Genomic DNA, 15,539 nt, shown 5'->3' with positions numbered 1-15,539 from the left:
CAGAGATTTCATTAGGTAAATTCTCCGTACCTTTATACCAAAGATAGGAGAATTGGGGGGTAAGTGTTAAGGAATATTCCTCCCCTACCCAAGGTGGGGCCAGATTTGCCCTCCAAGTGGGATTTCGGACACCGGAAAGGATTGGTCCCCGGACAATGACCTTGGTCACAGGAAGCCTTCAATATTTATGAAACCAGTCAAATCAAGTCAGAGAAGATATCAGGCGTCCACAAAGAGCTTCGTGCTTGACAAGGGCAAAATAGGCATATGGCATACATGAGTATAAAAAGGGAGTATCAAAATTATTAAAGCAGAATCGATGATCATTCTTTTTCTCTCTCTCCTCTTCATGAAAACACTTGGCTGACTTGATCGTCGGAGGAGGCTCTGCCGGCCAACCCCCGGCAGGCCTTTCTTGTTTTGCAGGCCAAGACGCAAAGGGAGGGATGTCCCTGATGTCGCCACGTCACCGAGCCAAAAATTGCATCAACAATATATATATAGTTACCTCTAGATTTATATGATAATTATCATTGTAAACATTTTTCACTGAATATTCTATATGCATGGTCCCACTATTACATGAGTCGTTGAAGAAAGAAAATGATATACAAATATTATTAACTCGATTCTTAATTTGCTCGTTATTTATATTTATTCTGCTTGATCTCGATCAGGAATTCTGATATTGAGCAGCAATCAAGTCCCGGCCAGGATGATGGAGTTGATCCAACCGGGGGGGGAGGGGGGGTTTCATTTTTAAGTACTGGCATGCGATGTTTGTAGTGTCGTGTGTGATTGCAGTACTATGTGTGGACCCTTTGTTCTTTTACCTTCTTGTGATCAACCAAGATGAAAAGTGTCTTGCGTTAGATAGAAGATTAAAGATCACTGTCATTTGTATCCGATCGGTCTTCGATTTGATTTATCTTGTGAATATCATTTTGGGATTTCTTTGTCCTTACAAAGACGAGAACGCTAGTCGTAGATGTGAACGAACTGTGTTTGTTACAGGTGCTCGCCAAATAGCAAAGAGGCACTTGACCTCCTATTAATATAGTTAGGGAGACTTTATAGCCTTTTTCTTTTTGAACTCGTTGATTTTTTCATATGAGTTAGTTTAGATTGTCTATTAATATAGTTACATTTTAATATGCCAACCTAAATCGGTGAGTCGAGCTAGCTTATTTGTATGCATTTAAGGGGCTTGAAGAAAAGATAATTGAGTTGGAAGGTTTGACGAGGTGCTTTGGTTTTTTTTTTTTTTTTTTTTTTTTTTAACATGAAGGGTCTTTTTTTTAGCAATGAGTAATGCTATTTAGTAGACTCTTAATTGTACAATTGTCATACAACTAGATGTTATGACAGTAAAAAACAGCCCTTAGATTAGAACTAGTAAAAAAAAAAAAACTAATCTAAGGTCTGAATTTTACTTTCACATCAGAGTCGTAAGGTAGTCGTAGCAGAGTCTATGATTTAGCATTTCTCGCAATGAGGTTAGTGCATGGGTTTTTTTTTTCAGCAATTTCTTTCCCCATATTAAGTAAATCGATCTTATACATGCACGTTGTAATTTGTCCTGGTTTTAGTTCAAATTATTGTGACGTCCCACATCGCCTGCAAATGAGGATGTGCTTATATGTATAAATGCACCCTTTATGACACAATGCGTTTTAAAGCCGTGATGGTTATGAATCTATTAGAACTCCGCAGTTAAGTGTGTTTCTGCAAGAGCAATCCCAGGATGGGTGACCTCCTGGGAAGTCTGGTATGGGGAGCCAAAAGCGGACAATATTGTGTCATTGGGGGTGGGTTGTTACAAATGGTATCAGAGCCATTGCCCAGCCTGAGATGGTGGGAGAGTGCACAAGCCAATGAGGGACCCCAGCGGGGACGCTGGCGTCCAAAAAGGGGGTGATTGTGATGTCCCACATCACCTGGGAATGAGGATGTGCTTATATGTATAAATGCACCATTTATGACACAACGCATTTTAAAACTGTGATGGTTATGAATCTATCAGAACTCCGCAGTTAAGCGTGCTTCTGCGAGAGCAATCCCAGGATGGGTGACCTCCTAGGAAGTCTGGTATGGGGAGCCAAAAGCGGACAATATTGTGTTATTAGGAGTGGGTTGTTACAAATTATTGTTTCAAAAATGACAAGCTCGGAATTTTTTGAAGTAAGGAAGTTCCTAAACGCATGTGTTCTTCTGCAATATGTGCCAAGAGTTCTTCAAATCCGCCTATCATGGAAGAAACATATCGAAATTTCCAGAAAACTCGTTAGAAGAGTATGGATTAAAGTTGCATTCAATTTTTTTTTGTATATATCCTTGCCAGCCATGTAAGTTTAATTTTATTAACCCATCTTAATTTTTTTAATGCTTATTTCAGTTTTGCTTTAATAAGTCGGTTTTTATAAAACTTTGGAAAAACTTCACTTTTAACCCTTGATCTTTAATCATTTTTGCAATTAAGTACTTAAGCTTTAAAAAATGTCATTTTAGGGTATCCATCTTTCAATTTATTTCAATTTTAACTATCCATTAGAATTTTTCATTACATCCTCTAAAAATTCTCAAAACCCCTTTGTTTATTTATTTTTTATTATTTTATATAAAAAAAAATTATTAAAATTTTCAAAGATTCAAGCAAGAGTATTTTTGTAAATTTCGTTAAATTCTTACCAACACCTAAATCATTACAATTTATTCCTTAAAAAAAAAAAAAAAAAAAAAAAAGAAAAAAAAAAAAGAGGTATTTTGAGAATTTTGACTGGATTTAACAGAAAATTCTAACAGATTGTTGAAATTGAAAAAAATTGAAAGATAAATACTTTAAATTAACACTTTTAAAAGTTTGAGTCCTTAATTGCAAAAGTGATGAAAAATCAGGAGTTATAAGTAAAGTTTTTCCTAAAACGTTGCATTTCAAATGAAAATACCTTGATAATTGAGCACAATGCATGCCAACTCATTCTTTATATATGTCACATGAGAACACTTTTATGTACTTGGTGCCTTTTGGTACTTTTTCTCTATCGAACGAGAGACAGCTTGCTGGCACAAAGCCTGTGAATATCATATTGGATGTTCCACAAGTTCTTTTAAATGTTGTCGCAGTTTAGGAAATTACACATTTCTAGATAATGATTGCACTATACAAACACCAAATACAACGCTCCTTGATTTTGGAATGTTCCTTGAAGCCTTTCAATCTGATACTGTGTTATTTACAAATATTCCACAAAAGATCATGCACTGTTTCTGGTGGGGCCTCCGAAATTTGAGGTTTGCACACACACACACACACACACACACACACACACACACACATATATTGGTCGACTCTTAATTTGTCGCTCCAAATCAAATAGTTTTTATCAGTGTTTGCATGTTATCAATAAGCATGCATGTCATGTCACACATTAATTGAATTAGGTTATTATCTCATATATATATATATATATATTATATAGTTATCTAATTTTTTCAGTCCTCTTGTTCAAAACCTTCAAAGAAGTACCTATTTTTGGGAAAACTGCTTTGCAATTTTTATTTCGATCTTTGGTTTGCTACTCTTTTTGTACTTCATCGATCATGTGTAGGTTGGTGCTTGACATCTTTTTTGTTTTCTTTTTTAATCTAAGTTTAGACTTTGTAATTTTGTGTCATTTCTATTTTGGAAAGGTTAATAAGAGTTGAAAGTTTTCTACCTGGACTAGTTTCTTGGTAGAAGTCTTGTAGATTCAAAATTTTTTGAAATTCGACAGAAGGTTTTATTAGTTAGAAATTTTGATAGTTAAAAGTTTTTGGGAAAAGTACATTTAACCCCCTCAAACTATCAATTCATTGTCAATGTCCCCCTCAACTACCAATTGTGTCAATCTCTCCCCTTAAACTGCCGAAAATCGTCAATGTCTCCATAATAACAAAGCTACCCTTCATAAAATTATTAATGTTTTTTTTTTTTAAAAAAAATTATTAAATAAAAACGGGTTTTTCTTTTTTCATTTTTTTTTTAAGTTTCAGTTATTTTATAATATTTTATAATCTTTTTTCGTTCTTTTTTGTTTGTTTTTTTTTTTTATGGTTTTTTTTTTTTTTTTTTTTTTTTTTTTTTTTTTTTTTTTTTTTTTTTAAGGTTGGGGGAACATTGACAATCGAGAGGTAGTTTGGGGGAAATATGTATGTGTACTTTTCCCAAAGTTTTTTTATAGACTACAATATTAATTATGAGAAGGCCAATTGTATATGAGTAATCTTATATACTACACCCATATCGCGCCACTATTTCATTGTATTGATGTGGCATTGCCAATTTGCTATTGGATTTTTTTTTTTTTTTTTTTTACAATAGTTGATCTATTAAGAGTCCTACATTGCTAATGTATACCTGAATTGTGGGCTTTATAAGCCTTGAATAAACCTCTTCCCTTAAGGTGCTTTTTGTAGAAGAATAAGACTCAATGAACTTCATCATGGTATCAGAGTTTCAGGGCCTTGAACAATATAATGTTAGGCCTTCCTTCCCATTGTACATGTATTTGGACAATAGTACTACACGTAAGGGAGCGTGTTAAGAGTTCCACATTGCCAAGGTATACCTGGGTTGTAGGGTTTATAAGCCTTGAGCAAACCTCTTCCCTTAAAGTACCTTTTGTGAAAGAGTAAGGCTCAATGGACTTTATCAGGATCGACGGTATCACATCAGCATATAGTGGGATAGTGATGGGATGATAACGTAATATATAGCATAACTCACTAATATAAATGATTAAATTCATCATTTTTCTGTAATTTGATAAACCAAACTTGTTGTGTAATAGACATACATACTGATGGCAACCTAGAAGTCGGAGATGGAAGCTGAGAAGTTAAAAATGGAAGCTAAGAATTTAAAAATGGGAGCTGAGAATTTAAAAATGTTAAAAATGGAAGCTAAGAAGTCAGAGGCGATTAAACGCAAAATGAGACCTATAGAATTTTGGATAGCTAGAAGCCTTGAAACCAGCTCCCTTCTGATATGACAGGACGGATCATCTCCTACATACAGCACAGATTGGAAGAAAATAAAGATTTTGATATGGAGAAACCGATCCCTCAGTTTCTCAATTACCTTACAAAGGAGATTAAACGCCATCTTTGCTTACCCCTACTAAAAAAAGTGAGTCTTTTTTTCTTTTTCTTTTTTTTTTTAAATTTTAATCTTTTGGACAGAGTAAAATAGCCTTTCAATTGAAATCTATATTATTTTTCTTGTGAAGAAATGTAAAAAGAAAAAATAACATAAGAAGTTGAAAATATGTAAACTAGTATAAAAATGGATAGACAATATGATTTTATTTTAAATGAATTGAATTAGATATTTAGGGTGTAGTTGTTCATTATCCAAGAGCCCTATTTTAGCATTCATGTTGAAGACCGTTGGTGTAACGAATTAGAGAAAGTACTAGCAACATTTGCTTTATCAGTCTAAAAACTAAAAAGATTAGTCAAGTTGTAATTCAAGCTCCTTAATTAATTAGAATCAATTATAAAACCAAAACTTACCTAATAAACAACTAATATGAGACTCAGTATCCATAAGCTCTTTATAATTCATCCACTCCATGTAAATAATTAATCTTTTTAATGTGAGACTAACTTTGTGATATGTTAAGGGTTGGTACAATCTTTGATCTGAAGAAAGTAACAAAAGTCGATGATAGAAGTGGCCTTGGCCATTGCAAGTTGTTTTAGTTCTTGACCATAAATATCCATGCACCCTCATATAATCGATCATTTCTATCTATATTGGACTTTTTCTCATTGATTCATTATTATTCCCGTTGTTTGCAATTAATCTAGGTGCAAATCCTTAATAATGAAAGTGAATATCTGCTGCGATTGATCTGTGAATCTCTCAAGCCATTGTACTACAATGAGAACAACTACATTTTCCGGGAGGGAGAACCACTTAATGCGATGATCTTCATCACACAAGGCAGTTTATCGTGCTTCAACACCAACAATGGTGAGAATGGTGAGGGAACCGCCTCAAGCCCTCAGTGTATTGAAAAAGGTGAGTGCAGTTTATGGTGCTTCAACACCAATAATGGTGAGAATGGTGAGGGAACCGCCTCAAGCCCTCAGTGTATTGAAAAAGGTGAGTTCTACAGAGAAGAACTTCTAAAGTTGGAATTGAACCTCCAATCTCCATCGAAACTGTCAAAACCCTTACAAAAGTTGAAGCCTTTGCTCTAACGGCTGACAAATGGAAAATTCTAGTTTCTAGGCGTTCGCAAGCAGCTTCTATTGCAAAACGGTTTGCACAAGCAACTCGTGGGCGCCTTAATGAAAAGATGAATGAAATTAAGTTCTCTCAAAATGGCTTAGCATAACAGCATTGTTGTTGAAAAGCAGTAGTTTGTTTTGAATGTCTTTTTGTTAAGTTGTATAGTCCACAAGTTAAACTAATTACCACATCAACATCTTGAGACCCTCTAAAATTGTTGCTGCATATAATACAAGGAGAATTATTTACTGAATATGAGCAGAGATAGGGCTTACACTAAAACAGATGGCTGGACAGTACAAGAGGCTTCAATTCTGCCTTCATCTTTATGGAGCTGTGTAAGATCCCATTCAAGAATGAAACAGCCTTCACATATGTTTTCCTTTGTTCAACATGATGCAACTTGCCCTGCATAGCAAATCCCAAGCCCTTTAATCCACTCATCAACATTTATTATTCATGTGCATTTCTACCCTGCAAAAAGGAGGGGGGAAAGAAAACAAAACACACATGCATGCACATGCACAAACACATGCGAAATAAAGGCCGGATTAAAAGAAAATCGTTGACAACTGCTATGAGACTCGAGAGAATTATAGTAATAATTGCCCAGCATTGAATAAGGAGTTGGTGATTCATACGACTATTGAAAATGAATGTTTGACTTGAAGAACAGTAGTGTAATCTCTAGGAAGTTATCAATATTGTCATCTAAAGGCTAACATATTCAAAGTTTAGCTGTATAGGTGACAAATAACAATATCTACAATCACCAAGCATTCACAAAGAAGAAATCAATAATACTCATGCAACTTAATTTAGAGTAAGTCAACCAGTAAATGAAATAGTGAGTCACCCTTACCTCCTTCCATTGGCCACATCAGTTATCTCAGCTTTGGCAGGCACACTAGACTTGACAAGTGACTCCAGGACTTGACTTGCCCAAATGACTAGCATGTGCGCAGCGCCACAAACTTATAGAATTTCCTCTTGCATATCAGCCAACTTTTCCCACCCACACTCAACCGCAAGATCTCCTCTAGCAATCGTCACCCCAAGAGGAATGGGAGACTTCATTGCCTCCAACAACATGAGAGGCAATTTCTCAAATGCACTTTTTGTCTCAATCTTGAGAACAATTCCTAGGTTCAATTCCGAAGCTTCCGCTTCTCCAATTCTTGGTGGAGCACGACAATATCATGAACATCTCGGACAAATGAAACCCTAACATCAAGATCCATAAGATCCTTGGAAGTGAGGCCTTCAACCCATACATTGCTCTCTAGAAAGTTGATGGATTTCTTAGATCCAAGCTTAGCACCTCTTGGACTAGCATGAGTGATTGAGACAATAATCTCAGAGATACTAGTTCCCTGGGTTACTCCCCAAATCTTTCCATTATCAAAAGCAATGGGATCTCCAAGTTTGACAGAATCAAATAGAAGGCCAGAAGAACAAACTATTCTATGAGCACCACATGTTGGCCTAGGCAATTTATCTTGTTCACATAAGCTATCTCTTGATATTACTAGTAAGTCTCCAACTCTCAATCTTATAGACGGCTCTGTGGCAGGGACATCCACTACTCGTCCAATATGGAACTTCCCTTTTTGTCTCTTAACATGCAATTTAGTTCCAGATTCAACATAGGCCATCCTAGTACACTCAGCAACAAACCCAGTGCCAGAAAAGATATCAAACCTCTTAGAAATCTTAAGCATCCGTTTCCTTTATCAAATATGATGAATGAAGAACAGAGATGAAAACAGAGGAAGAAAAGATGCAGAGGAGAAAGTTTCTCTCTTATATTGAATGAATTACTAATCTGTACAATACTCTGTATTTATACAGAAGAAATGAACTACATTCTGTTTACATCATCAACTATAATAACTAATCATCTAACTGACTTGCCAACTGGTATATAATTAATATACCAGTATGATATAACACTAAAACTCCCCCTCAAGATGAAACATCATTAAAAATGTTAATGATGTTCATCTTGGATAAAAAATGATGAAAAAGATTAGAACCAAGAGCTTTGGTAAATAAATCAGCAAGTTGATGCATAGACTTCACATGAAGTGTCCGAATAATATTGTCTTGAATCTTGTCCCGAACTAAGTGGCAATCAAGTTCAATGTGTTTGGTTCTCTCGTGAAAGACTGGATTGGCAGCTATGTGAAGTGCAGCTTGACTATCACAAAATAATAAAGCTGGTTGTGAATGATCAATCCGAAAATCAGTGAGTAAATTCAGCAACCAAGTAATTTCACAAGTTGTGGCAGCCATAGAGCGGTACTCAGCTTCTGCAGAAGAACGAGAGACAGTTTGTTGCTTTTTTGACTTCCATGAAATCAACGAATCCCCCAAAAAAACACAATAACCAGTAACAGAGCGTCTAGTATCAGGGCATCCAGCCCAATCAGAATCACAAAAAGCCTTAAAATGTGGAACTGAAGTAGATGGGTAAAATAAACCTTGGCCAGGAGATACTTTCAAGTATCGAAGAACTCGAGTGGCCGCATCCATGTGGGGTTGCCGAGGAGTATCCATGAACTGGCTGAGAATCTGAACTGAAAAGGAGATGTCCAGGCGAGTGATAGTAAGATAAAGAAGTCTACCAACAAGCCTGCGATAGCTAGCAGGATCAGCAAGAATATCACCACTAAGCCGAGACAGTTTCAGATTGGTTTCCATGGGAAACTTGGAGGGTTTTGATGCAAGTAAACCACAATCCTCCAAAATTTCTAAAGTATATTTTCTTTGACAGAGGGAAATACCTTTGGAGGTTCTAGCAATTTCCAAACCAAGGAAGAATTTCAAATCACCAAGATCCTTGAGCTTAAATTGGTTGTTCAGAAATGTAATGAGCTGAGTAATAGCATCTCCATTATTACAAGCAATTACAATGTCGTCCACATACACAAGAAGAGCAAGAAAGGTATTGCCTTGAGAACAAGTGAACAAAGAATAATCGGATTTAGACTGAACGAAACCATGTTTAAGCAAGGTTATAGAGAATTTGGCAAACCATTGCCGTGAAGCTTGCTTGAGACCATACAAAGACTTAGTGAGTTTACACACTTTGTTCTCCCCCTTAATAACATAACCCGGTGGTAACTTCATGTAAACTTCTTCATTGAGTTCACCATGAAGGAATGCATTATTAACATCAAGGTGATGTAAAATTCAGCCTTGTGAAGCAGCAAGAGCAAGAAGAACTCGCACTGTTGTGAGTTTGGCAACTGGGCTAAAAGTCTCATAATATTCTAAACCCTCACATTGAGTGTAACCTTTAGCAACTAATCGGGCTTTATAACGTTCAATGGACCCATCTGCCTTAAGTTTCACTTTATACACCCATTTGCATCCAATTGGAACCTTATGAGGAGGCAAATCAGTGATAAGCCAAGTCTGATTTTCCTCAAGGGCAGCAATTTCAGTATTCATAGCATCACGCCAATGCTGAAATTTGTTGGCTTGATGGAAAAATTGAGGTTCATGGGTGGAGGAAACTTGTAAACAGTAGGTTTTATAAGAAGGAGACAATCTATCATAACAAAGAGATGAAGAAAGGGAGTACAAAATACCTGAATCCAATTGCACAGAATCAGAAAATGAAGAAGAATGAGAAGCAAGCTGACAATGGTACTGCTGTAGATAACCTGGTTTTTGTTTCAGACGAGATGATTTTCTAGTAACATGCTGAATATGATTGGCAGGTAACGATTGAGGTGCAGACATTGTTTGAATTTCAGAATGGAGTTGATTAACAGACTGTGATTGAGATGATATAGGAATAGGCTGTGATTGAGATGAGATAGGAACAGACTGTGATTGAGGGAAGGATAGATGGTCTAAAAGATCTGGAATAGGCCGTGGCAGAACACTATCAGAATAAGAATAAGGATTAACAGGAGAAACACCATCAGAAGATAGGAAAACACCATCAGAAGAAGTTTTGAGAAGATCAACAGCAAATGGAAAAATTGATTCATGAAAAATCACATCTCTGGAAACAAAAACAGAATGAGTGTGAATGTCAAATAATTTGTAACCCTTTTGCTGAAAAGGATATCCAAGAAAAATACAAGGTTTAGCTCTAGGATCAAATTTGGTTCGGTGTCTAGAAAGAGTAGATGCATAACAAAGGCATCCAAAAACCCTAAGGTGATCATATGTTGGAGGTTTACCATGAAGTAATTCAAAAGGAGAAAGATTGGACAGATTTGGAGTAGGAATTCGGTTAATGAGATATGTAGCTGTCAATATGCAATCACCCCAAAATTTAAGAGGAAGACTAGATTGAAAGCGAAGTGATCGGGCTACATTAAGAAGATGTTGATGTTTTCTTTCAACAATGGAATTTTGCTGAGGAGATTCTACACAACTAAGTGGATGTAGAACACCCTTAGCAGAATAGAAGTCACTCATATTGAATTCTGAACCATTGTTTGAGCGTAGGACTTTGATTCTTGAATTAAATTGAGTGGCAACAAAGTTAAAGAAAGATTGAAGGTAAGTTCGAGTTTGGTCTTTGGATTGTAATAAACAAATCCATGTAAAACGACTATAGTCATCAACTATAGTTAAAAAATAATGATGACCATTTCGAGAACCAACCGAAAAAGGGCCCCATATATCACAATGTATAAGATCAAAGATAGAAGTAGAAACAGAAATACTATGAGGAAAATGTAAACGTTTCTGTCTAGCCAATGGACAAATAGTACAAGAAGTTGACATCAAATCACATGAAATGTGTAGATTATTGGAATGTAAAAGTTGAAGTCTAGAGGGAGACAAATGTCCCAACCTATAGTGCCAAATGTCTGTGGATACAGATTTAACAGTAGCAGAAAATTGAAAAGGTACAAGAGATTTACAAGAAGAAGATGCATCAGTTGAAAGTAAATCAGGTTTTTCCAGCAAGTAGAATAGTCCATTTGCTTCTCTACCCACTCCAATCGTCATCCATGTGGTTAGATTCTGTATGAAGCAGTAGTTAGCAAAGAATATAAAGCAATAGTTAAAGGTTCGGACTAACTTGCTAACCGAAAGAAGATTGAATGAAAAAGAAGGAACACATAAAACATTGGTGAGTGTTAAATGTGCTGAGATTTGGACTGTACCAATGTGAGTGACAAGAGCAAATTTACCATTGGGTAGTTTAACTTTTGTGGAAATAGTGGATGTGATGGAAGTGAACAAAGAAATGGAGTTGATCATATGATCAGTAGCTCCAGTGTCGATTATCCAAGTATGAGGTGTACAAGAAATAGAAGTATGACATGAAGAAAAAACTGAATGATTAGGGTCTAAGGAAACTGAGGTATTATGAACAAAAGAAAAGGAATTACCTTCAGTTGAAGAAATCAAACGGTCAGAGGTAGTATTTGAAATACTACCTACTTGAAGGGCAGACGAGGAAGGGCTATCTTGCATGTTCTGCATGAATACCATCAATTGCTGAACTTGATCATGAGGGAAAGGCATTGATGAGCTTGAAGTATCTGCATTCTGAACTTGATTAGCAGAAGAATTCCCAATAGACTTGGTTTTAGTGAACTTGAAACCCGGAGGAAAACCATGAATCCGATAACATTTCTCGATGGTATGACCAGTCACACCACAGTGACTACTAACTGGTTTAGGCTTGCGGAAAGACTGTTTAGCATGCTGAACATTGACAGGAGTAGACTTGCTTGTCATCAAAGCAGAACTATCTCCAAACTGAGTTGATTGAAAAGATTCCTTGACAAAAAGCTCCTTTTGTCTCTCTTCTTGTAAGACTAAAGAAAAGATCTTATTGATGGGGGGAAGTGGCTCAAACAGCAGAATTTGGCCACGAATAGTAGAGAAACAATCATTTAAACCCATAAGAAAATGGAAAATGTATTCTTGGTGATGAAAATCCATGATTGTTTTAGTGCAACCACAGATGTAGCGTTCGCAAGAACACTGAGGAACTGGACGATAATTTGAAAGTTCATCCCAAACACTCTTGAGTTGAGTATAATACGAGCTTACCGAATTGGATCCTTGAGTGATGGTAGCGATTGACTTCTGAAGCTGAAAAATTTGAGGACCATTGCCCTGAGAAAACCGTTCCTTTAGATCTTTCCACATAGCTTCAGCATTATCGATGTAGATTATACTTGCTGCAATATCCTTCGAGACCGAATTGATGATCCAACTCAGCACCATGTCATTGCATCTGGTCCAGTTCTTGAAAATTGTTGAAAAATCCGAAGGTTTCGGCAGTGAACCATCGAGCAAACAAAGTTTGTTCTTGGCATTGAGAGCCATCAACATTGATCGACTCCAAGAATTATAATTCTCACCTGTGAGAGGTTGAGAAAAAAGAATAGAACTCGGACTATCCCCATGATGGATAATCAGAGAATTCATTGAGAACAGCGGAATGGAGAGAAGAAGAGCTAGGGATTTCCATGTTTGGAAATTGACCATGCTCTGATACCATATCAAATATGATGAATGAAGAACAGAGGAAGAAAAGATGCAGAGGAGAAAGTTTCTCTCTTATATTGAATGAATTACTAATCTGTACAATACTCTGTATTTATACAGAAGAAATGAACTACATTCTGTTTACATCATCAACTATAATAACTAATCATCTAACTAATCATCTAACTGACTTGCCAACTGGTATATAATTAATATACCAGTATGATATAACACTAAAATCCTTCCCCTAATATTGTGGAATCCCACAGTATCACCTACTTGGAGTTTGCTCGGAAATTTTTGGTTATCTATGAAGAGAACAGCATCAGGAGTTAAATGAGCAGGAGGACCAATGCCTTATTACACAGCCACACTTGAGCGGGGAAGCTCACATTTCCGGTAGCATTTTTTTTGGGAGATATTTTCATCATACATGGACCAGGCATCAGTTTGCCTGTTCGGAGCTTAGGTCCAACTAAATCCATGAGAATTCGACATGGTTTCTCCTGCATTTGAGAGCTTCTTTTCACTCTTCTGATTATCTCTCTCCAAACACTTGGGTTTCCATGTGCGCAATTAATCCGTATAATAGAGGTCCCCATTTTGATAAGGTTGGTCATAAGTGTATTACTCTCAATAGCTTCTTCACCAACTGTCACCATGATATGGGTGGTTCTATCATCTTGTAATGGACCCAATAACAACGCACTATTAGACGATGCCTTCTTCTTCATTGTATGTATCGTGAACTTCTCGTTCTTTTGTTGGTCTAGTCTTTTTTTAGAGTCAATCCCTGGAGCAGTATTCTCTTTGGTGTTCTCAGAGTTAGATTTCAAATTTTCTAGCAATTGGATTCCTACAGTAAGACTTGCAAGAACATTAGAATTGATTGTCTCCAAATTATAAAGACCAGCAGAACAGAGATCTTCTTGGAGCTTCTCTAGATCAAGACATTTCAGTACCAGATAATGTACTAAATTTGTCGCACTGACTAAGTTTCTGCGTGGTCAAAAAAAAAAATATATCCATATTTAGAATGTACTTACAAAACAAGAAACTTGAAGTATAAGAGAAATATATATGCTGAATAGTAAACTTAATTTTAATAACATTTATTTGAGTCTTTTATTATTCTTGTAAGTTACTAAGTGACTTGAAGATGTTGTTTTTTGGGTTTTCAAGAGTTATTTTATATAGGAATTACATGGGAGTTATATGAGATGTAAATGAATGAAGTTAATGTAAAGAAGTTAGAAGGGTCATTTGTATCCTATAAATACACTACAAAAATCACTACAATTGGACACGTGTCTACAGTACCGGTTACTGTAGACAAGCGTCCAATTAGACACGTGTCTTCTGAAAAATGTGTCTAATTGTACCATCTTCACAATTGGACGCGTGTATTTAATACACGTGTCAAACTGTTATTTTTTTCCAAATATAATTTTTTTTTAATTAAATAGAATTTCAACAATTGGACACGTGTATTTAATACGCGTGTCCAATTGGACGCGTATATTTAATAGGCGTGTCCAATTGGACGCGTATATTTAATAGGCGTGTCCAATTGGACGCGTGTATTTAATACGCGTGTCCAATTGGACACGTGTATTAAATACACGTGTCAAACTGTTATTTTTTTCCAAATATAATTTTCTTTTTAATTAAATAGAATTTCAACAATTGGACACGCGTATTTAATACGCGTGTCCAATTGGACGCGTGTATTTAATACACGTGTCAAACTGTTATTTTTTTCCAAATATAATTTTTTTTTAATTAAATAGAATTTCAACAATTGGACACGCGTATTTAATACGCGTGTCCAATTGGACGCGTGTATTTAATACGCGTGTCCAATTGGACACGTGTATTAAATACACGTGTCAAACTGTTATTTTTTCCCAAATATAATTTTTTAATTAAATAGAATTTTAACAATTGGACACGCGTATTAAATACGCGTGTCAAACTGTTATTTTTTCCCAAATATAATTTTTTTTTTAATTAAATAGAATTTCAACAATTGGGAACGTGTATTTAAATACACGTCCCGGATTGGGCACGTGTACTCAGTACACGTGCCCAATTGTTTGGCCAGGACAGCTGCGCGGGAGAAATGCCGGCTTATATATGTATATATATATATATATAAAATTTTTAAAATTCAAATTATATAATAATATAATAATAGATTAAATATATATATATATATATATATATATATAAAATGGGTAGCTTCCTGCTACCCATTTCTGATCTGAATTCTCTCTCTCTCTCTCTCTCTCTCTCTCTCTCTCTCTCTCTCTCTCTCTCTCTCTCTCTCTCCCTCCGTCACAGCCGCACCGGCCAGCTTCCGGCCACCACGCATCAGCCCTTCCCGCCGGTGAGACGCCTTCTCTCCACCTCTCTCTGCTCGGTTCTCGGTTCTCGGTCTCTCTCTCTCTCTCCCTCTCTCTCTCTCTCTCCCTCTCCGTCACAGCCGCACCGGCCCGCTTCCGGCCATCGCGCATCCGCCCTTCCCGCCAGTGAGACGCCCTCTCTCCACCTCTCTCTGCTCGGTTCTCGGTTCTCGGTCTCTCTCTCTCTACCTCTCTCTCTCTCTCTCTCTCTCTCTCTCTCTCCCTCTCCGTCACAGCCGCACCGGCCAGCTTCCGGCCACCGTGCATCCGCCCTTCCCGCCGGTGAGACGCCCTCTCTCCACCTCTCTCTGCTCAGTTCTCAGTCTCTCTCTCTCTCTACCTTTCTCTCTCTCTCTCTCGCTCTCTCCCTATCTCTCTCT

At 36.7% G+C, this 15,539-nt stretch overlaps 1 protein-coding gene and 1 pseudogene across 1 annotated transcript; one reads left to right on the top strand and one right to left on the bottom strand.

Moving 5' to 3' along the window:
- Window positions 1-1,491: 1,491 nt before the first annotated feature.
- Window positions 1,492-6,246, top strand: LOC133866262 (cyclic nucleotide-gated ion channel 1-like). Its single transcript, XM_062302792.1, has 5 exons — window positions 1,492-1,496; window positions 2,127-2,343; window positions 3,005-3,291; window positions 3,497-3,602; window positions 5,851-6,246. Exons 1-5 carry the CDS (start codon window positions 1,492-1,494, stop codon window positions 6,244-6,246), a joined length of 1,011 nt encoding a protein of 336 aa, XP_062158776.1.
- A 307-nt stretch (window positions 6,247-6,553) lies between these two features.
- LOC133866261 (plastidial pyruvate kinase 4, chloroplastic-like) lies at window positions 6,554-14,139 on the bottom strand (annotated as a pseudogene).
- Between the last annotated feature and the right edge of the window lie 1,400 nt (window positions 14,140-15,539).

This window comes from Alnus glutinosa, chromosome 4 (assembly GCF_958979055.1).
Source record: "Alnus glutinosa chromosome 4, dhAlnGlut1.1, whole genome shotgun sequence".
Lineage (NCBI taxonomy): Eukaryota > Viridiplantae > Streptophyta > Magnoliopsida > Fagales > Betulaceae > Alnus > Alnus glutinosa.
Note: the sequence above shows the minus strand (reverse complement) of the source record. Positions and strands in the feature narration are given on the sequence as shown.

Coding starts and splice junctions, on each gene's coding strand:
- LOC133866262 (XM_062302792.1), top strand. Junction 3,292..3,496: donor TGGGGCCTCCGAAATTTGAG/GTTTGCACACAC, acceptor TAATTTTTTCAG/TCCTCTTGTTCAAAACCTTC. Junction 3,603..5,850: donor TTTTGTACTTCATCGATCAT/GTGTAGGTTGGT, acceptor CAATTAATCTAG/GTGCAAATCCTTAATAATGA.